Raw genomic sequence first — 24,868 nt, 5'->3', positions numbered from 1 at the left:
TTTAACCGTCACAGGATTGTTTATTGGGATCTTCTTTGTATGAAGGTGAGAAATAATGAGTTTCGTTTCATTTTTCTTCAATTGTTTCAACATATTTGTGTACCGATTGATTTTTACCATTCTATAAGTAGGGTGACTTCGTCTGAACTTTCGTTTTGCGTCTGTTTCACATGGGGGACTAAAGGTCATATTGAACATGGTGACGCGGTGATACCGTATTCATGTTCTCTTGTTCTCGAAAACTCAATCATCGAAATTGAATTACTTTTTTTTAGTTTTGTCTTAAATTAAGCTGCTACACTGTATTCCGTGCGTTTAAAATTTAACCGTCTGTAAAAACAGCAATAATGGATTACTAGCAACACTTACGTTACGCAATGAAGCACCGAAAATGGGTGAAGAAAATGTGTCTCAGTAATGCGTGTTTGCCACTCATAATGCACTGTACTTTGTTTGAATAAGCAATAAACTATTTGTGATCTTAGGTTATCCATTGTTCGTTATCAGAGTTAACAGATTCTTTGTGTGATTTTTTTTCAGAATCCGAAGAGTGGATGCCTTAGTGAGCACAGAACAGATATCACCATTGGTCTTCATGTCAGGAAGAATGTTATAATTATGAACTTTGTGTTACAATGAACTTCATTTTGTTAAATTTTGTATTTAACTGAACTTTATTGTGTTAAAATAATAATAAAAAAATAATAGTTCTGATAAAAAACTACAATCTGGAACATTCTTTAGATCAACTTTGTTCAGTGTGTGTCCCATATGACAGAGTTACAGTAAATAAAATATGTGAATTATTCCTCTGTGTTTGTCAATTCCATTTTAAAAGCATGTGAAAGTGGTGTGCCCCTCATGAATGAAGTGTGTATGGATAATAGCAAAAATATTGTTATTATTTACATGATTATAAAAAGTTTTCGACCCGCGTCAATAACGTTACCATGACCCACATATTCACCATTTTTATTAATTATGAAATGTGGATTAAATTCTTCAAAACCAGTTTTGAAGCATTGAGACAACACCCCCTTATGATTTAAACTAAAACTGAAAACATTCCATTAGACTTTCATTAGTTTGTGCAAAATATATTACCCAGGGTAACGCGTCTTGGATTTGGTGGGTATAGCTGTTCAACTCTCCTGTGTGCCCTAAAAAGGGCAGCTGCTGTTTCCCTTTTTATGAAATGATAAACTGTGATGGTGTAGCTATCACATCGCAAAATTACAGCTTCCCAGAGAAAGTTTGAAATTTTCGGTCAAATTCAACATTTTGTAACCACTAGCAAAGAATGACAGATATATATATATATATATATATATGATCATAGGTCTCAGCAGATGTGTGGTAATTCCAGTTTGGAATAAAGGTAATAAAAGTATGCAATCGAAATGAGTAATACATTATTCATATTTTCTTACCAGACTTACACAGCTCTTCATTTTCATATGGATTGTGCGGTCTACTTCTCCTTCTTTGCTGTAGTTGTTGTCGTGATAGGCCTAGGACTGGTGCAGATTGCTGCTGCTGATCACCCTACAAAAAGTTGGCAGGTTCATTCATGAGAAAAAGGCTGCAAGCTTTAACATAAACCTCAGCTACACTAGCCCACTTTACAAATAGCCCATCTTGCCTTAATCGGGCTATATATGTAAGGCCTATCACAAATCAAGTATAATAGCCTAGGCCTAGTTAGTCAATAAGCACATGTACCAGTACATGTACATGTAGCTAGGCTAGGTAGGCATTAGCCTATTATATGGCTATTTGCCCTTGCTTCATGGCTTTATTAGCCTAGCATAGTAGGCCTAAAAGTTAGTTAATTAGGCCTTTAGCTAGGCAATAGTCAATTTGATTCCTTTTTTGGAATATAGGCTACATAGTACCGGGTAATGATGGGCAATGGCTTTAAACTGACAACATAATTGTTCTTTAAATAAAAAAGTTTTTTAGTCAGCAGACATGATTGATTGATAGAAATTTGCTTACCCTCGAGTTCGAGTCTGACTCTGTCTTCAAGTTAGACTTTGATTCTGCTCTACTCGGTGCAAACTTCCAAAAAGTGCTTGCACTGTCAGTTGACCGACTGGAACTGGATGTGGATATGTCAGTAGCAAAGTTAGTTTTAGTAGGAGTAGTCCTGTTGTCACTACTGGCTACATGCTGCCAGAGTTCATTGGCCCTTGACAGCAGCCTCCCAGTCACGTTTTTAATGTCAGCATCATACATGTTGCTGGACTTAATCATACATGCTGCCAAAGTGTCAAGGTCGGATTACTGTAAAGTGTTCCGGTAAAAGTAGGTCACAATTTATGACATAAACCCTAAGACCGACTGCAGTAACATCTTTGTGTTATTTTGCAATGACGTCATCACTTAACGCGCCATCCACGGATAATAAAGGGGCCCGCACATGGTGAGCATTTGGCGCGCGCCACTTGCACTGCGCCGTTTTTTCATCGTGTGCGGGGGTATTTTGGTGAGATTTTTGCCTCTCGCGCGGCTGAGCAAAATTTCTCACGTGTTTGATTTTTTTGGTCTCTTGAGGCAAATGTCTCAGCGTGTGCGGGGTGCAAGTGCCGATTGCTCACGCCATGCCAACAGTGCGCATGTGCTGGTAGCCGGAAACAGACAAAAATGGCAGCCCCCAATGAGGTCGTGTCTGAGGCCATATTGGAAGACAAGTTTGTTGATATATGGCAAGAACATCCATGCTTGTATGACATAAGGTCTTCTGACTTTAAAGATAAAGATAAACGTGACCTTGCCATTGAAAAGATAGCAAATCAACTGGAACAAACCGGTGAGGAAATTGCTAGGCTTCAGCATGTCTGTTGTCTTTTTCAAGTTCTTGTTGTTTGAATAAAAATTAAAATTCAATCACGCTCTCGTTCAATGCATTAGGCATAGCCTCAGCGTGCACGTCAAACAATGAATGATTTTCAAGCATTTTAATGTCAAACTGTTTAAATTTTAAAAAGATAAGCCTATAAAAAAATATAAACTATTTTAAAAAGGGGATTTTCCTGAACTGACACCTTTTTAGGCCTACCTGCCCCTCCAAAATTTTTCTTTTCTTCTTTTTTTTTTTTTTTTTTTGCTAAATGTTATACTATTTACATTTTCAGCTTCTTTGGTGAAAGCCAAAATCAGATCCCTTCGTAACAGCTACACAAAGGCAAAGAAGCCAAAGCCTAGTGAAGAAGCCAAAAAGACAAGATGGATTTCTTGAACAGTACATTTCAATTAGGCCATCAATATCTAATCTGGACAATGTAAGTAGATTCTTCTTTATGTATAATAATATAAACACAATTATATAATATTGTAGCGTGCTCTCCCTAGTGTCTCTCCCTATAAATACAAGTCCGGCTCTCTGTATTTATGGTAAGTGGCGGGCACGGTGACTTAACTCGGCCCTCAGAAAAAGCTGGATCACCACTGTCTGTGCTCGGCTGTATCTACTGCATACCTGGCTGTCTCAGCTAGGAACCCGGCTGGCTGGCAGGTCGTCTCGGATAGGAACCTGGCAGGACAGTAGTCTCAGCTGGCTGAGATCCCCGGCAGGAAGATTGTCTCTGCTGGAAACCCATCTCAGCTGTAATCCCCGGCAGGAAAGTCGTCTCGGCTGGAGGCCCGGCTCAGCTGGAATCCCTGGCAGGAAGGTCATCTCAGCTGGAGGCCCGGCTCAGCTGGAATCCCCGGCAGGAAGGTCTTCTCGGCTGGAGGCTCGGCTCGGCTCAGCTGGAATCCCCGGCAGTAAAGTCGTCTCGGCTGGAGGCCCGGCTCAGCTGGAATCCCCGACGAGAAAGTCCTTTCGGCTGGCGGGTCGTCTCGGCTGAAAGTAAAATCTCTCTATTGCAGTTATAGCACACCTCGGTTAGCCTCATCGGCGTACTACCGTGCAGGTCGAGAGAATCTTCTAGTAACTACAGAGCTTCGCCACTGAGAGGTGTGGTGAGCCTGATACTGGAAGTATCTGACTGCCGCATGCTACTGTTACACTCCTTTTATATGGGCGTGTGCCATATTTGATTGTGAGTAAATTTAAGGCATTCTTCAGTTCCTCAACTACTAAAGTTCAGCCGCCCAAATAATGGTGTCCTTAATGGCAATTATAAGTACAACAGATCTCGAAGTCCATTTCAATTAATTAAAATAATCGTAAATTGGCCTCCAATTACAGTAAATGAATCATTTTAATTACATTACATAACTTCCTGTTATTGAGTGATATCAGCAGCGAGTTGTTTCCCATTTTATGGAATCTCAGGGCTACAAGTTCATCAATCGTTACAATATGCCTGCACTATTTGCTGTTTCACAATCAGGGGTACCAAGTACAGTAAGGGTCATGTTGAGTAAAAAAATGGACTCTGATGCATTATTTTTATTCTGTAACTGATGAGAAGATTAACATCTTTAACTATAAATCCCCAAATTTCTAGCACACTGTTGTGAACCGTCTAAAATGACTTTAACTTTAATTTATAACTGTACTGAATTTCAGTGTATCAATTTCCATTAACGAATAAACTAATCTATGGGCTCCGACATGACTCAGTCTTCCACTTTACGTGCACAGAGAAGCATAACAGAACACCTCACATCTTCAGTCTCAGATCAAAAAGTGTATTTATTATGGACAAGCTTCAAGTTATACACAGATTATCTACAGGGAATCTATGTGTACATGTGGCTGCTACTTATTTACATACTATTTGTTGTGCAATATTAACAGGTGATATGTATCTGTCCCAGGCATAGGCCTACCTATGGGCCTCTACAGAAAATAATATTTATGTATACAGGTTAGCTGCAAATTAGATAATAACATGTTGATTAACAGTGTCTACACAATGTGGAATTTATGCAGGATTCCACACACGATATCAATTACTTTATGTGCTACATTCAAATCAACAGAAAGCCCCTTTCAGCTATGCCTTGAGGGTACGAACACTACACATTTAAGCAACTGATGCTTTTCTAACATATTGTTTACCAGTTATTTGTGCCAACATTGTCAAATAGTCATTCCATGTACATAATAGATGTCATACATATACTTTTATCATATTCTTATGCCCATTTTCATATATGTACAAGACCAAAAATATATACAGCATTGTAAGTTATCAAAAGTTACATTGCCAACTTACCTCGTACCTTTCTAGCAACCTTGGAACTCAAATTAACTATTATTTAAATATAAAAATTCAACATCAAAAACTGCAACTTTGTAACTTTCAACTATTATATAAAAGTTCAACATCTCAATATTAAAATTTTTACTGTGCATTCCTTTGCAAATTATTTGTCAACCTTGTCAAAAACCAATGTAATTCACATACTTTCATCAAAGTCTTATGCCTGTTCATATACATCTTAATTTTACACATGCTAAATGATACTTAGATATTTATGTATTCCCATTGATACATCAGTCCTTCAAACTAATATATTTAAAACTACTATTAATTTTTAATAACCAAGGCAACAGCATTTATCCATTCTAGATGGTATTCCAACTTCTGTACAACAGATTTTTTTTTTCATTCAAAAGCACAGAATTCATTCTTCTGACCCATTGTTTATTATAGGAGTATGGACAGTATATACAAACATGTCTCACATTTTTTAAAAAAAAGCTTGAATATCAAAACATAGATATAACAATAGTCCTTAACCAATAGGATACAAGTATATGTATAAATCAGAAAGTTTTTTTTGGAGAAACACCACATTCAAAACAAACAATGTGTGAATCAGAAAGTTTTTTGGAGAAACACCACATTCAAAACAAACATTCTTTAGGGTCAAATTCAAAAATTTAACTCACTGAACATGAAGTTGCAAATTACAAAATAACATTCTCCTTGTGATGCTTGTTTACAATAATTGGTTTCAACCTTTATTCACTCAAGTCCTTTATTCACTCAAGTCCCAATAATTTTTCTTGCCATGGAACAGCGCCATATTCAGATGAAAAGTATGATGTTAATAGTTCTCTCTGTCTTTTTGCATCATTTGTTGCATTACGACCCTGTGCAGGTTGTATTCCAATCAACTGTTTATCATATCTCCATACTCCCCCTGCAATTTCGTGTCTTTCACCAGTTTCAACATCAAGAACATTTAGGTATGTGTGCTTGTTCTTGTCGACCATATAGTTGTGTAAACAACAGGCAGCTAGAATTAGGTTGGTGACCTTGTCAGGATTCAAATTTATTGGAGTTAGGAATACTCTGAACCTGTTTCCCAGGATCCCAAATGAATTCTCAACAACACGTCTTACCCTTGAGAGATGGTAGTTGAAATTTCTCTTCTTCTTGTCCAAATTTCTATGTGGGTAGGGCTTCATCATGGTCATTTGTAGAGAAAAGGCATCATCTCCTACTAAATGATAGGAAAGGTTCGATTCTGCAATCCCTTCCAGTGGCACAGGGGGTGGCAGGTTGATTGAATTGTCCAGCAAAGCCCTGTTAATTGTTGACTCATTGAATACTCCAGCATCACCAGCTCTACCTGGTGCACCAACATCCACATAAATGAACTTATAATTAGCATTAACTACAGCTAAAAGTATCACACTGAAGAAGTGCTTGTAATTAAAGTACTCGGAGCCACTGTCATCTGGTTGTTTAATGGCAATGTGCTTTCCATCCACTGCTCCTACACAGCATGGCTAATTCCATCTCTGGTAGAACTCATTGGCTATCTTTCTCCAATCCTCAGGTGATGTTGGCATCTAGAAAAAAAAAAGTACATTCATTTAATTTTTAATACTTGACTCTTATTTTTTTCAGGCATCTCAGGAATCAAATGAAGATGAGGGCACAGAACTTGATGATGAATCAATTTTAGATGTGGATGTTGCAGATGGAGATGATGACAACGATTCTGACCAACAAGAGGGTGGCATAAAAAAGCAAGTGAAGTCAACAAAGCAGCAAATAAAGGCACCTAATAATAGGGCACGAAAACGGCAGGCTGATGAAGAATATCAGCTCATCAAAGGCCTGGCTCAGTCACTTTCAGAGAGAGCCGCTAAGAAAAAGGAAATCTAAAAAGAGTCCCACTGAAAGTTTTGAAGAGTATGTCATACAGAGTTTGGCCGAGCTGGATGCACAAACTCGCTATTTGGCTCAACACAGAATAAATGAGATCCTCTTTCAAGCACAGTCAGGCACACTGTCCTATAGTCAGTTTAATGTTCCCCAAAGTCAGATGTTGTCACAGGTCCCAGAACCATATCAACAGCAGGGATACCAATACACAAATATATGGCATTCCCAAGTGCATAATAGTTCTCATACATCAAGTACAAGTGCTGGGACACCAAGTATCAGAAGCAGCACCCCTACATCTCAAGTGGACTCATTCTTTCTGTTATAAGTATCTCAAGGACACTTTTTAGCAGTCACCTGCATCATTCATCCCAATGCACTTTCAGTGATTACACAATAAGTGAAAAAAATTGACGTTTGGTTTTTAAACTTGCAGAACTGATGAATATTCATAAGACACAGGTCAAATTAAAAAAATTGGCTTGATCTGACCATTTTCCTATAAGTTATGCTGTTTTTTCTCTCTTTTTTTTTTTTTTTAGCATATATGCAGTACTGATAACATATTTAAAGAAAAACCAATCATCTATTGTCTTCAAATTTACAGGAGTGATCAATATTCATAAAATAAAGGTCGAGTTCGAAAATCGACATGTTTGGACAATTTTCTAAAAGTTTTACTGTTTCTTGTAAAATGTTGATATTTCAAATATTGGCAATTTTAAGGTGTGACTGTGAATAGATTAAGACCTGAAGGCCTTTCATAACCACTTTTTGGGCTTTAATAATACATTACTAGTATGCTTAACAACAAATTCTGCAATGTAACACAGATATTCAGAAACAAATACAAGCTGAACTTCTTTGTGCATTATTTTTTTTTTTTTTTTTATTGAAGCTATGCTGTATTTTTCCCTTTAATGACCTTGAATACCGAATATAAAGTTTAGCTTGTATTTGTTTAATGATGATTAATGAACAAGATTCTTACAACACAGATGTACAACTATAGTTTAAGAATATGAATGACTGGTGGATTTCCTCATTTCACATATATAAATAATAGCCACTAAAAAGGAAATCTGTGAAAAATTATGCAGTATTTTAGTGGGCCCTGTTTACATGTATTTAAACCTGTTTAGCAATGTAATTTGTATCAGTGCCAGTTATCAATGTCAGTTGCAGGTAAGATAATGTCATCAAACACTGTAAATAGGGGTTTTAGTAACATTTAGGAGGTCTCTGTACCTAAACGTACAATAAATAAGTATGACATAGTGTTAAGTAATTTTCATTCACGCATTGTAAGAAATTCGTGTAAGAATGTGGTTTACACATTGTAAGAAATTCATGTAAGAATGTGGTTTACATTATGCTGTTTTCTTCCCTGCATATATATTATATTATATTATGAAGTAGACCATGTTACCTGTTGTGCAAAGTTATTTTTTATTCTGTTTGTTAACATTTGGTACTGATTTTGCTGTTAAGTCTACTTGTCAAGTATTATTGCATCAAATTTTAATCTAAGTCAATTGTTGTTTAGTGTTCCATGTTTTCTTAGATGTTAAAGCATTGATATCTAATTAAAGAAATTGTAATAAAAACTACCTTCAGTGTTTCATCTTTTAGTGAAATGAACAGTGCCTGACAAGTCTCATCAACAATATTGGAAACTGTTCGATCTCCAACTCTATACTGCATCGCCAGACTCTGAAAGGATTCTCCTGAAACAGAAGTCAAGAAATACACAGTGCAGGCCCAATAGCCTTGTATGATTGTGATAAGAGAAACTAAACTAGTTTAAATGAAGAATTGCAGTTATTTAGCCTTAATTAGGCTATAATAATTTGATTAAATTAAAAAAAACTGGTTAATATAGAAACCCAACCACTGTCTACAACAAAATGTGAAATGAGCCTATTGTTATATTTTAATTTTTAGCTATCAATAGGGGCCTAGTATAAAATTCATGGTAATAAATACGCCCCTGCCTAATTAATTGTCAAAAGAAGTCTTAAAAAAAGAGTATGATATAATATAATATAATTTTGCCAGGCTACAGTATAGTAGGCCACCTACTTACCTGTTGCAAGAAAACGCAGTGTGAGGGAAAGTCTTTCGCTGGCGGAGATTGAAGACCGCATGACTGTGTTCTCTTTTGTTATGTAGGGCTCAACATGAGACAACAACTTGTCCCGTGCATGCGCACAGCCGTTATTTCCGAACTGAGCCAAACATGGCCATTTTTTGTTTACCCAGGGAACAATTTTTTTCTAATAATAATAATAATAATATTTATTTCTTATATAGCGCATTCCATTTTTTACATTTCAATGCACTTTACAAATAATTTAAAAAGTCTAAAAATAACAATATTTAAATACTTTAACATTTACTGATAAAATTAATTAAAGAAAGCAGAGAAAATTTATTGATATAACTTTAAAATACTACTAAAATTAACCCAAGCTCACTCTTAATAAATGATAAACAACTAAAAGGTTTAAAGGAACACTAACCATAAAATTCTAGCTCTGATACTAAAAGGCAATTTGTTCCACAATTTTGGAGCATAAACAGTAAAAGCCCGGTCTCCATAGAATTTGTTGCATTTTCCGTCTATTTCACAGTGATTGAGTATAAAATTGTTTTCAAAAGAGTTTCTTGTTAACCTGAGTGGTTCAGATGACTGAATAAGATGTGCGTTTTAAACATGATTTCATGTATTATATATCGTGAGTAAATAATGTATTGAAAATACACAGCTTCATTGTGGGCCGTGATTTGAAAAACTGACCTTGTTTCATGAAAAATGGTCGTGCAAAACACGGCCACACAGCTGGCTGGCTAATTCTATGCTTCGCTGTCTTTGCTTGCCTCAGTGCCCAACCAACAGGGACACTTTCTAAGCTTAAACTACCTGACACAGCACCTGTCACTCCTACAACTCTAGGCACTCTTACTTCCCCCCACTTTTCTGCCCATCTGACCTTAATTCTGTCACAAACAGTTTCCGTTCTAATTTCCATGGACAAAACCAGTGTGGCCAAAAGCAGTGTGGTTGAGTTCCATGTCGGAGTTGAAGGTTTTTATGCAGCTGTCTTCAGGACATTGGAATTCCACATCATGGCTAGATCTCCAACCAGTTACCCCTGATCTAACTAAAGGAGTTGTGTATTCAGTAAGAATGTGGCAGTTGGTAGCCCCCTGTGCTCTGCCAAATTTGTCAAGGGCTCCCTTTTTGAAAGTAACCCCCTCCCCTACACTGTATGCTTTCCAACACTGAATGTGCCCTTCTTCAGAATAAGTAAAGTTGCCAAAAGTGGTGATTCCAGGCCAAGTGACCCTTTGAGTAGACTGTGCATCTTTATTGATTTCTTCAACAGCTGCATAGCAGCCCCTTACCCCCCCCCCCCCCCCCCCCCCCCCCCCCAGCTGATGACAGAGCCATGTGCATGTCGCTGGCTGTAATGACATCGTGTCCTTCATTAGCATAATGTCTAATAAGGCTCTTAAGGGGAGCAATTTTCCTGTCACATATAAGCTCTTTCCTGCCTTTGCCATGCTAAAGTCATATTGCCGAACAATTGCTGAATTCGTTCAGATAAATCTGGCATGGACATAGTAATAGGTCCACAGTGGTAGCACCCAGCATCGGAACGAATGAAAATTTCTTGAAGACCATCTAATTTGGTTTTCAACTGGCATACAGATTCCTCGAGCAGGAATAGAACTGCAAACCAGTTATGACAGGCCTTCTCTACCAGGTGTACAAAGCAGTGAATCTGAAAACAAAGACAAAAAAAATATTTTGCAAATATTAACATTGCTTATAAAATCAATTTCTGGAACTAAGGAATTTACCCAGATGAGAGGTTTTCTTATCATTATGGTTTTATGTAGGGATGATAAAATTCACGTCTTTCAAAAGGTAATAATTATGACAACCCTTTGATACGATTGAACAAATTGTTTCTAAAGAAAATTCACTGTATCATATGACATATATAATATATACATTTATATAAGATTTCAAAGATTTTTAAATTACATTTCAGGTGGTAGGCCTTGGCATTATCGGCATTGTATAAAGTACCCATGTGCGTAATTTTCAGAAACACACAAAAACGCCAATGTTCTATAGAATAAAAATGATGAATGATCGGTCGAATATATTTGAACTGAAAGCTGAAGTAACTAAGTACTTTACCTGCTTCTTGCAAGTTGTCCCTTTTTGTGCGACCATATAGAGTGTTGCCCCAGAGAGCTTTGTATGCAGTGGTAAACTTCTGAGGTAGCTACTAGTAATCATGTTCTTTCAGAGCATTCCGTGCAGCACTCACAGCATCTCTTTGTGCATTAGTCAGTGTCAGTTGAGAGCCTCGACTTTTTCAAAGCCATGTACTGAATTTGCACTTCATACGTCCTATAGTAAACAGTTTAAAATTAAAATACAGGCATTGGCTATAAGAGTAATGTTAAATAATGTATGAGGGCTTTTTTTTTTTGGTGGGGGGTTAATAATAATAATTATTAAGCTTTAAGTGTTACGATTTAACAATGTTTGCTGTCTAAGCTACTTCTAATACTATATTATGCTTACATCAAAAATATAAATAATAGATAAAGATAAGATAAAGGATCAAATATCTATCAAAGCTAAAAGTTAATGCGATGGGTGCTTATTCATTGTGCTGTTAACTGAATATATTGCGATATTGCCTTAAGTGACTTATGATCTTGAAGGTTTAGGAGGATAAATAGTTTCTGATCACTGCCTGCTAATTCAAAATTCTGTCTCTCAGTATTTGGGAGGGAATTGAACATGCTTTGTCGCTCTGTTTGGTACTTGATGCAAGTGAGGGAGAAATGTTTCTCGTCCTCTATTTCCGTTTTACAATGTGTGCAGGTTCCTTCTTCCAGAGGGATTTTGATGTGCCTGCCCTTCTCTATCACCAACTCATGGTCACTTATTCTCATTTCGGCAATGAATTCTTGTCTGAGCTAGTGGCATTAATTTTTAAGTATTTTTTGAGATCATATGAGTTTTTAGTATTTTATAAGTGCACAGTTTATTTTAGTTTTCCTTGCTCAAATCTTCCCAAAAGAGACCTTCAGTTTTTAGGTAATTTCTTTTTCTAGGTCATATGTTTCATCCCAATGTAGAATTCCCCATTTCTGTCTAAATGTTGCCACCACTTTAGTCTGATTATCTATTTTCAGGAGTTTCTCTTTGTTAAATGTTTGTTTCAATATTCTTGTATTGGGGAAATTTTCAAGTATGATGAAGTATTTTTGCACGGATTTAATTATATCTGTAAGGATTGGGTATCTACCCAGTTCTGCTCTGCAGGCATTGTTACTGGAATTTTTTTGCACTCCTAATAACCATTTGCAAATCTTTAAGTGAATTTGCTCAAACAGCATGTTGTTGATTTAATTAAGGTTCAGTGATTTTTGTTTTACAATTTCCTGAGCCTACACCTCACCACCATATAGTAAAATTGGTTTAACAGTTCTATCAAACAATTTTATTTTTAATACTGGAGTAGATCTGTTTTGAGAGGATAAAGTTCTTTTTAGTGCAAACATGGCCTTCATTGCTTTTGTTTTAGGTTGTGCATTAATATTGCTGTCTTAAGGTTACCTTTATTGGTGAAGGTGATGCCCAGATAAGAATATTCCTTAACGTTTTCCAGGATGTTTTATTGTAAATTTTATGTGCAGGTCTGTTTTTCCAGCTTTATTGAATATTATTATTTTGCACTTTTTCTCATTTACATGGAGTTGCCAATTTTTGCATTATTTTTCAAGGTGTGACAATGAATTTTGCAAGACATCACTTGTGTTTGAGAACAATACCAGGTCATGCTGGGTTTCAACTAGATTTTGCACATAAGGGTCATTTTGACCCCCACTTTTTAAAAATAGGGGTCATTTTCAAAATTTAGGGGTCAAGAATTTATGTTTGAAATAACATTGAAATAAATGTTAGAAGCAATAAAAACAACAAAAGTCATAAGTGTTATTTTTATCAGTTTATTTTTTACTTCCTTCTGTTTTTGTCAGCTTTAAATTTTGCAAGGGCAGCACCAAAATTAAACTCTTCCAGTTTTGGCCCCTCTCATTAACCTCTCCATCTGCTCCTCGATTTTGTGTGGATTCTGTTCATACAACTAAACCACCAGACGATCCCTATTAATGACAGACCTTATCATGTGAAAAGTGTAGGTGACCAGGGTCATTTAAAGAATGTCACTAATGGAACTTTCTGACCTTTACTGACATTTACAAAAAACAAGTAGATAATGTTATACTGAGGACTAAATAAATGTGCGTCCATTTGACAATTTAAATTGGGGGTCAGTTTTGATAAAACAGTGTCAGGGATGCACAAAAATTGCTCTAACGGGAACCTTGATCTGCATACAGGATGTGGGACAGTCTTTCATCGCCCTTTAGGTTCATAGCAGTTTTTACATCATCAATGAAATTGTCTAAAGGGCTTAAAAAATTTCCAAAACTAGTTTCTATCTCCTCGGCAGCAGTTTTGCAAGTCAAAACAATATGTGGTGGAAGAATGGTGGTAATGCTTTCAGGGCCTGCATCCTGTGAATCACTGTCATATCCATCATCATCATCCAGCTCTTTAATTTCAATTGTTCTCTGTGCTCTCGGGTTGAACAGGTACTCCAGTCCTAACAATTCATCACTGCTTACTGCAGGCAAGCTGTTAATAAAGAAAATGAAATATCTGGAAAATCTGTTCCATTTCAGAAAAAAATTCGGAGCATGACAGCTTTATTGGAGACCTTATTCATTTGTCTAGAAGTGTGTCTAAATTATCCGCCACTGACACCGCTTATATACTGCTGTGTCACACAAATAACAGAACAAGTACCATGTGTGAGGCAAAAAAAATTAAGTCAATACACAATGGGAGTGCAACAGATTGACTTACCTGTTCATATCTCTAGCTTTTCTGTAGAGTTTTTACCCTCTTCATTTTGTCAGCGCACTCCTGGCCACTTCTTTCAATCTCATTATCACTCAGTTATTTGTCATAAATTCTCCTGTATACATGAATGTGCCATTGCTTGCCTTCTTCCAGCTGATGCTGTACGTCGGCCTCCCACCTCCCAATGTGCAATAAGGTGAAGGTTTCCTGGCAAGTTCAGTTATCAGACCGTTTATAAGGCAAGTTTATAGTTAGACTATTGAAAAGATGATGGACTTTTGATGTTGTCTTCTCAGGTGCGTTCAGGTGTGAAGTCCAGAATCGACTGATTCAAGACCAGTGGATATTCGCACTTAATTTTTATCGTAATAATCTCTGTAATCGCTGTAATTCTCATATATGATGAGTAAAAAAAATGTAATTATTTATTATTAAAACTGACTGTCATAAACTTAAGTGGAAGTAAAATTCACTACTAAGACTCACTGCTTTGGTTTTCCCAGAGGTCTGTTTCTTCCATGGCATCTCTTCTATACAGGCTTTATGGGTCTTTCCAGAAACCCCAGTGGTGCCTGAAATAAAATGAAATAAGTGGGGCTAGCTTTGGATAAGTGAATTTAGGGTTATATATGTTTGTTTCTGCTTATAATTTTACCTCTGCCTTTAATGTAACAAATAAACTTCTTTAATGCTTATGCTAATACCTTCAAAAACTAGATTGAAATGGTCTCCATATGGATTTTTATATACAGACACTGTAGGTGTCTTGTATATATTCTGATTGTTCTGTCTATCCATGCCATCGCCATTGCAAAACAAAAAGCTGTTACGGTAAAAAAAAAAAAAAAAAAACATTTGTAAAAGCACTCTTAATAGCTGTTTGGAATGTTTCCATTTACCATAAAATAAACTAGTATAAATTGTCCCAAAATAATGATAAGGTAAAATTAAAAACTGAATGAAAATGTAGTATACATAGCAACAGTTATGGCCAATAATCTGTATGACAATGAAATTAAATCACCTAAAAGGACTTCATATGATTTTGTATGTGATATAGACCTTGTATAGAATAAAAATGTGTAAGAAACATAATTAATCAGATGTGCTGTCAGAAACACTTTCTGCCTCGCTAATACTGCCACCACTTGATATTGGTTTCTCCTAGACCATAACCGACACTGCATAACATTATTAATAAAACAACACAAACAACATATAAAGTGCATATGGACGCAGTTAGCGCACGAGTTTTATTCCAAACCATTTTCAATCATTTACAAACAACATAAACAAATAATTAAATAAATAAATTATAAACACGAGGATACCCTCTCCTCACCAAACCTCTGTATCATCTCTTCCTTTTACATATAAAAAGGAATCACCGGGATATCACATCCCAAACAGCTCTTCCGAGCTTATCTTTCCCTTACATTGGGAATCACCAGGATATCACATCCCAACAGCTCTTCCGAGCTCATCTTTCCCTTACATTGAGAATCACCAGGATATCACATCCCAACAGCTCTTCCGAGCTCATCTTTCCCTTGCCTAGGGAATCACCGGGATATCACATCCCAAACAGCTCTTCCGAGCTCATCATTCCCTTACCTAGGGAATCACCGGGATATCACATCCCAAACAGCTCTTCCGAGCTCATCTTTCCTTTACATAGGGAATCACCAGGATATCACATCCAAACAGCTCTTCCAAGCTCACCTTTCCCTTTTTAGGGAATAATAAGGATATAACATCCCAACAGCTCTCCCGAGTTCATCTTTCCCTTACATAGGGATTTAACAGAATATCACAACCCAAGCACTTCCTATCTCATTTCTCCCATACATAGGAAATCACCAGAGACCACTTCCCAAACACCTCTTTCGAGCTCAGCTTTCCTTTACATAGGGAATCACCAGGATATCACATCCAAACAGCTCTTCCAAGCTCACCTTTACATTTTTAAGGAATCATAAGGACATAACATCCCAACAGCTCTCCCGAGTTCATCTTTCCCTTACATAGGGATTTAACAGAATATCACAACCCAAGCACTTCCGATCTCGTTTCTCCCATACATAGGAAATCACCAGAGACCACTTCCCAAACCCCCTCCGAGCTCAACTTTCCTTTACATAGGGAATCACCAGGATATCACATCCAAACAGCTCTTCCAAGCTCACCTTTCCATTTTTAAGGAATCATAAGGATATAACATCCCAACGGCTCTCCCGAGCTCATCTTTCCCTTACATAGGGATTTAACAGAATATCACAACCCAAGCACTTCCGATCTCATTTCTCCCATACATAGGAAATCACCAGAGACCACCTCCCAAACACCTCTTTCGAGCTCATCTCTCCACTACACAAGTGCAAAACTACCTCCCAAACAGCTCATATAAATCAATCATTAAATTTATATATTAATAAACATAAATCGCACCTCCAAACACGCACCCATGCACACTGTACTCCTACAGTGTACACTCTAACACAACATACACTATACTTATTTTGAAAACAAAAAACATTGAATAAAAATAGCCATTGCAGCAATAACCAATGTAGTTATAAAACAAAATGAATCACATGTACTAATCGAATTAAAACAACAAAACCATAAACAAAATTTGAAAAATAAAAATTTACGTGTCAACTGGTCTGCGCTAACTGGTCGAATGAACAACTGTCGTAACTTACCCACAATTCTTACCAGTATCACAACTAACACAATATATACAGTGTCGCCCCCTAGGAGAAAATAATTCCATTCTTATTCACTTCGTTCAACCGAATAGAATTATATTTCTCCTAGACCATAACCGACACTGCATAACATTATTAATAAAACAACACAAACAACATATAAAGTGCATATGGACGCAGTTAGCGCACGAGTCGAAAACAAAGAACGGGAATCTTTAGTTTTAAAGACCCAATTTTTTACTAACAAAAAATCTGTCAGAAATTATCTGTCACATAGCCATCTCTAGCCGTTACCGAACTCCACTTTCTATGTCTTTTAAATAACCTGTCTGGAAAACCAACTCTTGCGGCAGCAGTAACACCACCTGCCCTCAAATTATGTAAAACAAATTGTTTTATATCTTTAACAAGAGGAGAAAAAGAGGAAATAAATAATTTTCTCATTCTAGTATATGAAATAGGCTTATCATCATCTCTAAAACGATAGCAATTGAAGTGCTTGGTGACAGATCTAAAAAGATACAAATCCGAATGCTCAAGATTCACATAAGAGAACAATTGCTCTAAATTTTTAACAGGACAAAGCTTTGAATAAGTTCTAGCAATAACCATACGAGAACCATCTCTATAGATGTCCGTTTTGCTCTTTTCAATAAAAATTGACATGTATGAATCATGAAACGAAACATCGCTAATCCTTAAATTTAACAGCTCTAAAACTCAAAGAAAGCCTGCATAAAAAAGCAAGCCAGCACATATAGCACATTGAGAATACACATTCCCTTCTTCAAAATTTGCCTCAAACATTTTTCCAAAATATCTGGAGATATGGGCTCCTTTTTGCAAACTGGCTGTGACTTGCGCCTCTTATATACCTTCCAACACGATTTTTACTAAATTAGAGTCTGTAGGAGACTGCGCTTGTAATGGCATAAACCCATTTAAGCCTGTAAAATGTCTGATAAACAGGACTAGAAGAATTGGACTGTTCTGCTAAGCACGACAAGTACAAAGCAACAGGAAAACCTCTTGCCGGAAAATTCCCTTGATTGCCGTTCTTCTTCGCCCATAATTTCCATCACATGAAAGCTGAATAATAACCCTTGACTGTGTTCGATGACCGACTCTCAGACAAAAAATCCAACAACCAATGGCATTTTACCAGCCAACTCGTCAGGAAGCTCAGAAATGTCATCCTTATAAGCCTGCAAAGACAAAAAAATTAATAAGTAATTTAAAATCACTTTCATTTATTAAGAAAAATCAAATCTGACTGCCAGCATTTTAATCGGCAAATCTACTCTACCAAACAAACCTCCAGGAACATTACAAGCTTTTTCTCTCGGTAATTCTACATATGCTACAGCTTCCTTTATAAAAAGCTGCCTTTAGATAATAAAGGCCAAATACTAGCTGAGTGCCAACAAGGCAAAATAACCGTGCCACAAGCCTTGCATTGAATTAAAGACAGTATAACTCTAGATAATACACACATCGGGGGCACAAACCAACCATTCATACCACCCCAATGAACAGTAAATGCATCAGTGCCCGCCGCACCAGGAGTCCAATATCTAGAATTAAAAACTGGCAATTTATTGTTGTGATCGGAGACAAAAAAAATTCAATTTCATGCGGCCCCCAGACTGAATCTAAATAATCGAAAATACTATCTGCCACCTCCCAATCATCATAGTCTATGCTGATTTGATCTGTATATACTTACAGAAATCTTGCATACATTAGATACCAAAAGTTCCATTTGCTTCGTACTGTTTATGCTCAAAACAATTTGTTCATTCTAACATTTAGCTTTAGAAATATCAAAACTCGGACATTTTGTCATAATATAAACAATATTGCAAATAACAAAAGACATAGAAATGATCTGACCTACTAAACTAGCAACTCAACACACATAAATGCTGCCTTTTCCTCTAAACAGAGAACAAATATCCGTTATAGTCTAACGAATTTTAAGAAGTCTGTAATCAGAATGCATAAAGTGCTTTTCTCTAAATTCAAATTATACCCTAAAAATAAAATCTCAGTACTAGGAAACCACGTTGATTTTTCAACTTTAGGAACAAACCCGCTGTTGATAAGATCTTGCTTAATTTAAAGCAATATTCTTACATTCGCTGTACTGCGAATGACAACCAAAACCATCATCTAAATACATAACCACTTTATTGCCCTCTCCTCGCCACTTTTTAACCAGCAGCCTGGTCACTTTAGTAAAAATATAGTAAGCCGAACTGAGACCAAATGTATTTCCAAATTTCCAAGAAAACCTTTAAAAATTAGCGTGAGACTCAAAATTATCAATGTAATGATATACACAATGTAAATCAAATTCAAAAACAAAAATCTCCATTTTAAATAAAACATTACGAATTTCTTCAAATTTTACTGAAAATTTCCAAAGATGTTTATTAACATGCCACAAATCTAAAATTAACCGCTTAACCACTACTCCTAATGGCCACTGTAAGGGGTTAACTTCAACACATATATCTGAGCACTCACTAATAAAGCATCTGACCAATAAATCTTGTATTGCCTGCTCAACAAATGCACTATGCAAAATAGCATATCTATTGTTATCCAAACGAACTGATGCGGGTATAGAGAAAAAAGGAAGCTTGTATCCATTTTCTAAAACATCAAGAATAAATTCATATGTGCCAATACTTTTCCAAAATGCTAATTTACTTCTTAGCCTGCCTTTAACCCAGATATCTACATTGCCTTGCTCATGCTCAAAATAATCGATAGTAAAAAATAATTTATCATATTTCACATCAAAACAATACTCATCTTTAACAAAATCATGGACGATTGGTTTTTGAGAATCCTGGTGCACTTCCTGGTATTTTAGTGTAGGGACAATCTCTCCTACAATGACCGAAGGACCCACACGCAAAACACGACCCGCTCCTTCCTTGTCCGTAGGGGCTGACAGCAGAAGTGACTGGTGGCGTGAAAGAACCTGGACCGAGTGCTCCTGGTGTAACACAGGGAAACGCCCAAAGTTGTCCATGAAAAATAGGCTGAGCACAGTAAACAGGATAAGTACTACTAACGTTAGATTTGCTGGAGCCATGACCTCCTTTAGAAATAGATTTGCTCAATTTACGCTTTTTCAATGCCTTGCTTTCTGCTCTGTTAACTTTCTTTGCATCCTCAGAGTCACTGGCCAAAGGATTGGCTTCGTAAAAGCGGACAGTGTCCCACCTGTGTCAAAAACTCTTCTAATTCAGTATCGAAATCAAACAGAATGCGGTTGCCTTCTAGACGGCATTTGATTGAAAACTCGGTCTACGCCCTCCGACACCACTGAAAAATGCGCGCACAAAAATTTACGTGTCAACTGGTCTGCGCTAACTGGTCGAATGAACAACTGTCGTAACTTACCCACAATTCTTACCAGTATCACAACTAACACAATATATACAGTGTCGCCCCCTAGGAGAAAATAATTCCATTCTTATTCACTTCGTTCAACCGAATAGAATTATATTTATGTGAGGCATCCAAACAGCCTTCTCCACAACATAATTTTCGATTGTATCCCTGCCTCATGGCAAACCCCATATACCACAGGACTGAAGTGATTTGTGCACAACTTCCAACTGTCTGGGCACCTACTTTACATGTACACTGACAGTACCAGCCACTGATGGGTCTAGTTTCACTACTGGAGGCCTGAATCCATAGGCTGTACTGGTGGCTAGATGTGTGCCTTGACTGTATTTATTTGGCTCTGATTAAATCAGGTACATCCTTGCATACGCTGGTTTCAAACTGGCCATCTAGCAGATGCTTATTGGTATACTGCAGCTGGCTCACTTGCTTTATCTGGTAAATGCTTGGTAATTAATTATAAGCTGATGGTCTCTCGTTTGGAGTGTTTACCAAGTCAGTGAGTTTTCACTAATCTCCTTGACGTGTTTAATAGTAGGGTACATCAACTCTGGCAAAATTAATGTCTTGTAAAAAACTGGTCAGTTTAGGGACCACAGATGCCCAATGAACAGCATCAAACAGAACAGATTAATGAAGAGATCCTTCTCTGTGCACAAAACAAAATCACACACATGAATGTTGTACACGGCCATTTGACCCTGGACTTGAGTGAAGTAGCTATATTTCTGATTCAAATATGATCTGTTGTTTTCGTCTAACTTTAAACATGGCAGTTTTTTGGTGACACAGAGTGGTCCACTAAAGCTGTTGTGTAGATTTTCTGCACATATCCATCTTGAAAATACCGATAAGCTTTCAGACATTTGAACGCCCACACAAATTTCTTATCGTATGTCCTATCCTTGCTGTCTGTGAGATACGTTTTCAGTTCTTTCATGGAAAAGTCATCAGGTATGTCTGTTAAATTTCTATTCCAAGTACTCGCATGAATGTGTTTTCGAAAAAAATCAGGTGTTACCATGTTACAAATCCTTGAAAATTCAGATCAAAACAAGCACTCGTCAATATGGCGTCCATCATGTACACTCCACACTTGCCCCTTGAAACTTCAAATCCCGCAAAATCACGCGTTCTCACAGAAGAATTTAGCGGAAGTCATGAAACCATGGAAAACAATGTATTGAAACACACCAGTGGGCCATCTTCTGTCCAACCTGTATTTCGTCGTGTGTGTGGTCTTTGTGAGGAATTAGTCACCCACTGTGAAAAGTTACCTTGATACTATTTTTGTGGGTTGGGGAATTGAAGACTCTAGTTTCTACCTTGGCCATCCATGTTTGCAACAGTTCATTACTTTAATGCTGTTGATTGAGAGCGTGTTCTAATTGTACTGTGTCTAAATTTTTTCAGTATCATGTCATGCTGTGTTTGTTTTGTTTGTGGCATGCTTTTATTGTGTCTGTCCAGCCCAGTAGCTCTTATTTCCTTGTTTTCCTCTATTCTCGGATTTTGTGTTACTACGATATGTTTGTTTGCTGTTCCCTTAAATTCTCTCAGACGCCTATAATTTGTTGAAAAATTTCCCTTCCTGAATTTCCCTGTTCTGTCCATGTGATAGCCTCTTCTAAAGTTGTAGGCCAATCTCTCTATTTGCCAAGGCACGAACGTATGCCCTGATGTCAAAACGCTCAGTTTCTCCCTGTCTAGGGACAGTGAATGCTCTATTATTGCTCTCCCTGAATCGCCTATTGAATGTTGTGTTTCGAAAGCTGTCTTAAAACTTCTAACTCGGCTTTTAACCTTTCCTCCTCATTTGCCTACAAAAATTACCTTTGTATGTATGATTTAATAGCCGCCCACATTGTCCCATTCCTATCTGCCGGTGAATTTAAAAATCTTTCTATTTCCCGCCTTAGAGCTCCTTTTGATGTTCTAGTGACCAACTTAACTATATCCCACAGTATGTCATGTATTCCTAGGTTAACAACATCTATCTCATCTATACATGCCCTAACCTCTGAAGAAATATTCCCGTCACCCAGCGGGCAAATCAACATTGAATCAATGTTGAATCAACGTTGATGGTCAACGTTGAAACTATGTTGATATGACGTTGACTATGAAAGTTGACTCAACGTTGAACCATCAAGGTTGAATCAACCTTGAGGTCTCAATGTTGAATCAACGTTGATGGTCAACGTTGAAACTATGTTGATATGACATTGACTATGAAAGTTGACTCAACGTTGAACCATCAAGGTTGAATCAACCTTGAGGTCTCAATGTTGAATCAACGTTGACGGTCAACGTTGAAACTATGTTGATATGACGTTGACTATGAAAGTTGAATCAACGTTGAACCATCAAGGTTGAATCAACCTTGAGGTATCAATGTTGAATCAACGTTGACGGTCAACGTTGAAACTATGTTGATATGACGTTGACTATGAAAGTTGACTCAACGTTGAACCATCAAGGTTGAATCAACCTTGAGGTCTCAATGTTGAATCAACGTTGACGGTCAACGTTGAAACTATGTTGATATGACATTGACTATGAAAGTTGAATCAACATTGAACCATCAAGGTTGAATCAACCTTGAGGTCTCAATGTTGAATCAACGTTGACAGTCAACATTGAAACTATGTTGATATGACGTTGACTATGAAAGTTGACTCAACGTTGAACCATCAAGGTTGAATCAAACTTGAACCATCAAGGTTGAAACATAAAAAAACACAAACAACAACTTACTTAACTATGAATATAATATATTATAAACAATGAACATACACTACATAAACTAACTACATGTAATACTATCATGTTGCATAAACTTTAACATTTGTCAAATACAGTTAAATTCTAAGAGATTCGTAGACAGTTAAGTTTTGAAGACGCAATGTCACAGTTTTACGAGTCCTTTTCTGTTAAACGTTCCTCCTGATAGTGTGGGGTTTTGAAGACGCAATGTCACCGTTTTCCATGTCCTTATCTGTTGAACGATCCTCCTGATAGTGTGGGGTTTTGAAGACGCAATGTCACCGTTTTCCATGTCCTTGTCACCGTTTTCCATGTCCTTATCTGTTGAATGATCCTCCTGATAGTGTGGCCTCACAAAGTATTGTTAATAAAGTACAGTTTTTGTACTGAAAAAGTGTACACACTGTCCACACTCACGTGTTGCATCAGTTCATGTTATCCGGAGTCTCGCACTTAATAACAGTCCCGCACTTCATTTACATTATACAAGTATGCAGGCACATACGGTAATTACTCATAAAAATTAAACAACAAATTAGCTTTGTTGTTTAATTTTAATTTTAAGAATACAAAAACAAAGGGTCACCAGTCTAATTTTTTTCTGACAGCTAACTTAAATTTCCAGAAAAAACAGGCATTTTTGGCTTTTTCAAGCTTTTTCTTCAACCTTGAGTAAAATTTTGTCAATTTGCCAAAAAGTAAGGCTGGTGACCCTATGTTTTTTTTTCTTTTTCTTAAAGATAACCTGTGGAAAGTTAAAAAAAAAACTGACGACCGCTTTTTTCACAAAATTAATTTTAATGAAAAAGGGGTAAAACAAGCATTTTATGAGGGGTAATTACCCTTACGCATACCTCTCTAGTGAGATAATCATTTAAAACTATTATCAAGGTTATGATTAAGGTTATAAAGTTAAGGTTGGCCCAATGTTGAGTTCCAGTTGATATGTCAACATTGACAAAGGGTTTACAAACACAGGTTGATTCAATGTTGAAATCCTGTTGATCTATCAACATTGAAAACTGATTGACAAAGAAAGGTAAAATCAATGTTGAGACCCTGTTGATCTATCAACATTGACACTTGGTTGACAAGAAAAGGTTGATTCTATGTTGAAATCCTGTTGATCTATCAACATTGAAAATTGATTGACAAAGAAAGGTTAAATCAATGTTGAGACCCTGTTGATTTATCAACATTGACAATTGGTTGACAAGAAAAGGTTGATTCAATGTTGAGATCTTGTTGATCTATCAATATTGATGGATCAACATCATCTCAACCTATCCTCAATGTTGAATCAACGTTGAGTGCCCGCTGGGCACATGTCATAAAACCACTTACCGCTTCCTGCAACCTGGAGTTCATCACCTGCCGTCGATGCTGTCCTTGTATGTCATGAGTCATAACTGGTAGAGCTTTTGCAAGTTGGGTCAACTAGGCAACACCAACCAGTTGTCCTCCTCGAGCCATTGTAATTAAGTTTTCTGTGCACACTTGTGGAGTACTGGACAAGCCCTCCAATATATGTACTGAACATACTAACCGAAAGAAGTTTTCACTCACAATCATTCACTTACGCTCACTTACACAAGTAAACTTTTCACTCTCACGATCGATCCCAGATTCATTGGTCTTAAACTTGTAAGTGCATGCCACAGAAGCCAAATCAACCGCAAGGATAAATCAATGTAACACTGATGGTCTCTCGTTCAACAAGTGACCTCGAGTCCATACAAACAGTGGCTTTTATACAAGTTTTCTTTATCTATCAGATCTTATGCCGATTCAGTGCTGCGAGCCCATGCGCAGGTTGCGTGGCAAAAGTTAATTATTTCTTATTACATCATTATGTTGCCAGGACTGTCTCTGGACGATCCCCACATCTATATTAAGAAGGGGCCACCACAGTGTATGTCTGCTAT

At 37.0% G+C, this 24,868-nt stretch overlaps 5 protein-coding genes across 7 annotated transcripts; 1 reads left to right on the top strand and 4 right to left on the bottom strand.

The window, feature by feature from the left end:
* Window positions 1–956: 956 nt before the first annotated feature.
* Window positions 957–2,256, bottom strand: LOC147763093 (uncharacterized). Its single transcript, XM_087008968.1, has 2 exons — window positions 1,999–2,256; window positions 957–1,545 (listed from the first exon to the last, which is right to left on the bottom strand). The coding sequence occupies exons 1-2, from the start codon at window positions 2,254–2,256 to the stop codon at window positions 1,417–1,419; spliced, it is 387 nt and encodes a 128-aa protein (XP_086865094.1). The 3' UTR covers window positions 957–1,416.
* A 390-nt stretch (window positions 2,257–2,646) lies between these two features.
* On the top strand, window positions 2,647–8,698 carry LOC147763092 (uncharacterized). Of its 2 annotated transcripts, XM_087008970.1 has the most exons (3): window positions 2,647–2,812; window positions 3,138–3,284; window positions 6,819–8,698. In XM_087008970.1, the coding sequence occupies exons 1-2, from the start codon at window positions 2,647–2,649 to the stop codon at window positions 3,239–3,241; spliced, it is 270 nt and encodes an 89-aa protein (XP_086865096.1). In that variant the 3' UTR covers window positions 3,242–3,284; window positions 6,819–8,698. The 2 variants fall into 2 exon arrangements, with proteins under 2 accessions (XP_086865096.1, XP_086865095.1); XM_087008969.1 differs by lacking the exons at window positions 2,647–2,812; window positions 3,138–3,284 and adding an exon at window positions 4,269–4,354.
* LOC106180533 (uncharacterized) lies at window positions 4,621–9,384 on the bottom strand. The gene is made up of 3 exons (XM_087008971.1): window positions 9,166–9,384; window positions 8,691–8,806; window positions 4,621–6,760 (listed from the first exon to the last, which is right to left on the bottom strand). Exons 1-3 carry the CDS (start codon window positions 9,224–9,226, stop codon window positions 6,698–6,700), a joined length of 240 nt encoding a protein of 79 aa, XP_086865097.1. The 5' UTR covers window positions 9,227–9,384; the 3' UTR covers window positions 4,621–6,697.
* Window positions 9,385–10,518: 1,134 nt separating this feature from the next.
* Window positions 10,519–11,757, bottom strand: LOC147763091 (uncharacterized). Its single transcript, XM_087008972.1, has 2 exons — window positions 11,293–11,757; window positions 10,519–10,867 (listed from the first exon to the last, which is right to left on the bottom strand). The coding sequence occupies exons 1-2, from the start codon at window positions 11,392–11,394 to the stop codon at window positions 10,616–10,618; spliced, it is 354 nt and encodes a 117-aa protein (XP_086865098.1). The 5' UTR covers window positions 11,395–11,757; the 3' UTR covers window positions 10,519–10,615.
* A 1,282-nt stretch (window positions 11,758–13,039) lies between these two features.
* Window positions 13,040–24,273, bottom strand: LOC147763090 (uncharacterized). 2 transcript variants are annotated; one of them, XM_087008973.1, is made up of 3 exons: window positions 14,527–24,273; window positions 14,044–14,247; window positions 13,040–13,812 (listed from the first exon to the last, which is right to left on the bottom strand). In XM_087008973.1, the coding sequence occupies exons 2-3, from the start codon at window positions 14,049–14,051 to the stop codon at window positions 13,488–13,490; spliced, it is 333 nt and encodes a 110-aa protein (XP_086865099.1). In that variant the 5' UTR covers window positions 14,052–14,247; window positions 14,527–24,273; the 3' UTR covers window positions 13,040–13,487. The 2 variants fall into 2 exon arrangements, with proteins under 2 accessions (XP_086865099.1, XP_086865100.1); XM_087008974.1 differs by lacking the exon at window positions 14,527–24,273 and having other exon boundaries at window positions 14,044–14,421.
* Between the last annotated feature and the right edge of the window lie 595 nt (window positions 24,274–24,868).

This window comes from Lingula anatina, chromosome 3, assembly GCF_051362555.1.
Source record: "Lingula anatina isolate TDL-2025a chromosome 3, LinAna3.0, whole genome shotgun sequence".
Lineage (NCBI taxonomy): Eukaryota > Metazoa > Brachiopoda > Lingulata > Lingulida > Lingulidae > Lingula > Lingula anatina.
This window is presented reverse-complemented; position numbering and strand designations above follow the sequence as displayed.

What these genes read in the sequence shown, in the direction of transcription:
- LOC147763093 (XM_087008968.1), bottom strand. Translation starts at nt 2,256, where the DNA reads ATGATTAAGTCCAGCAACATGTATGATGCTGACATTAAAAACGTGACT. An exon ending in AGTCAGACTCGAACTCGAGG is followed by an intron (nt 1,546 to 1,998) that starts GTAAGCAAATTT and finishes AACTTTTTGTAG; the next exon opens with GGTGATCAGCAGCAGCAATC.
- LOC147763092 (XM_087008969.1), top strand. Translation starts at nt 4,271, where the DNA reads ATGGAATCTCAGGGCTACAAGTTCATCAATCGTTACAATATGCCTGCA. An exon ending in AATCAGGGGTACCAAGTACA is followed by an intron (nt 4,355 to 6,818) that starts GTAAGGGTCATG and finishes TATTTTTTTCAG; the next exon opens with GCATCTCAGGAATCAAATGA.
- LOC106180533 (XM_087008971.1), bottom strand. Translation starts at nt 9,226, where the DNA reads ATGCGGTCTTCAATCTCCGCCAGCGAAAGACTTTCCCTCACACTGCGT. An exon ending in ACTGCGTTTTCTTGCAACAG is followed by an intron (nt 8,807 to 9,165) that starts GTAAGTAGGTGG and finishes CTTCTGTTTCAG; the next exon opens with GAGAATCCTTTCAGAGTCTG. An exon ending in TAAAAGATGAAACACTGAAG is followed by an intron (nt 6,761 to 8,690) that starts GTAGTTTTTATT and finishes TTTTTTTTCTAG; the next exon opens with ATGCCAACATCACCTGAGGA.
- LOC147763091 (XM_087008972.1), bottom strand. Translation starts at nt 11,394, where the DNA reads ATGATTACTAGTAGCTACCTCAGAAGTTTACCACTGCATACAAAGCTC. An exon ending in GGACAACTTGCAAGAAGCAG is followed by an intron (nt 10,868 to 11,292) that starts GTAAAGTACTTA and finishes CTTTGTTTTCAG; the next exon opens with ATTCACTGCTTTGTACACCT.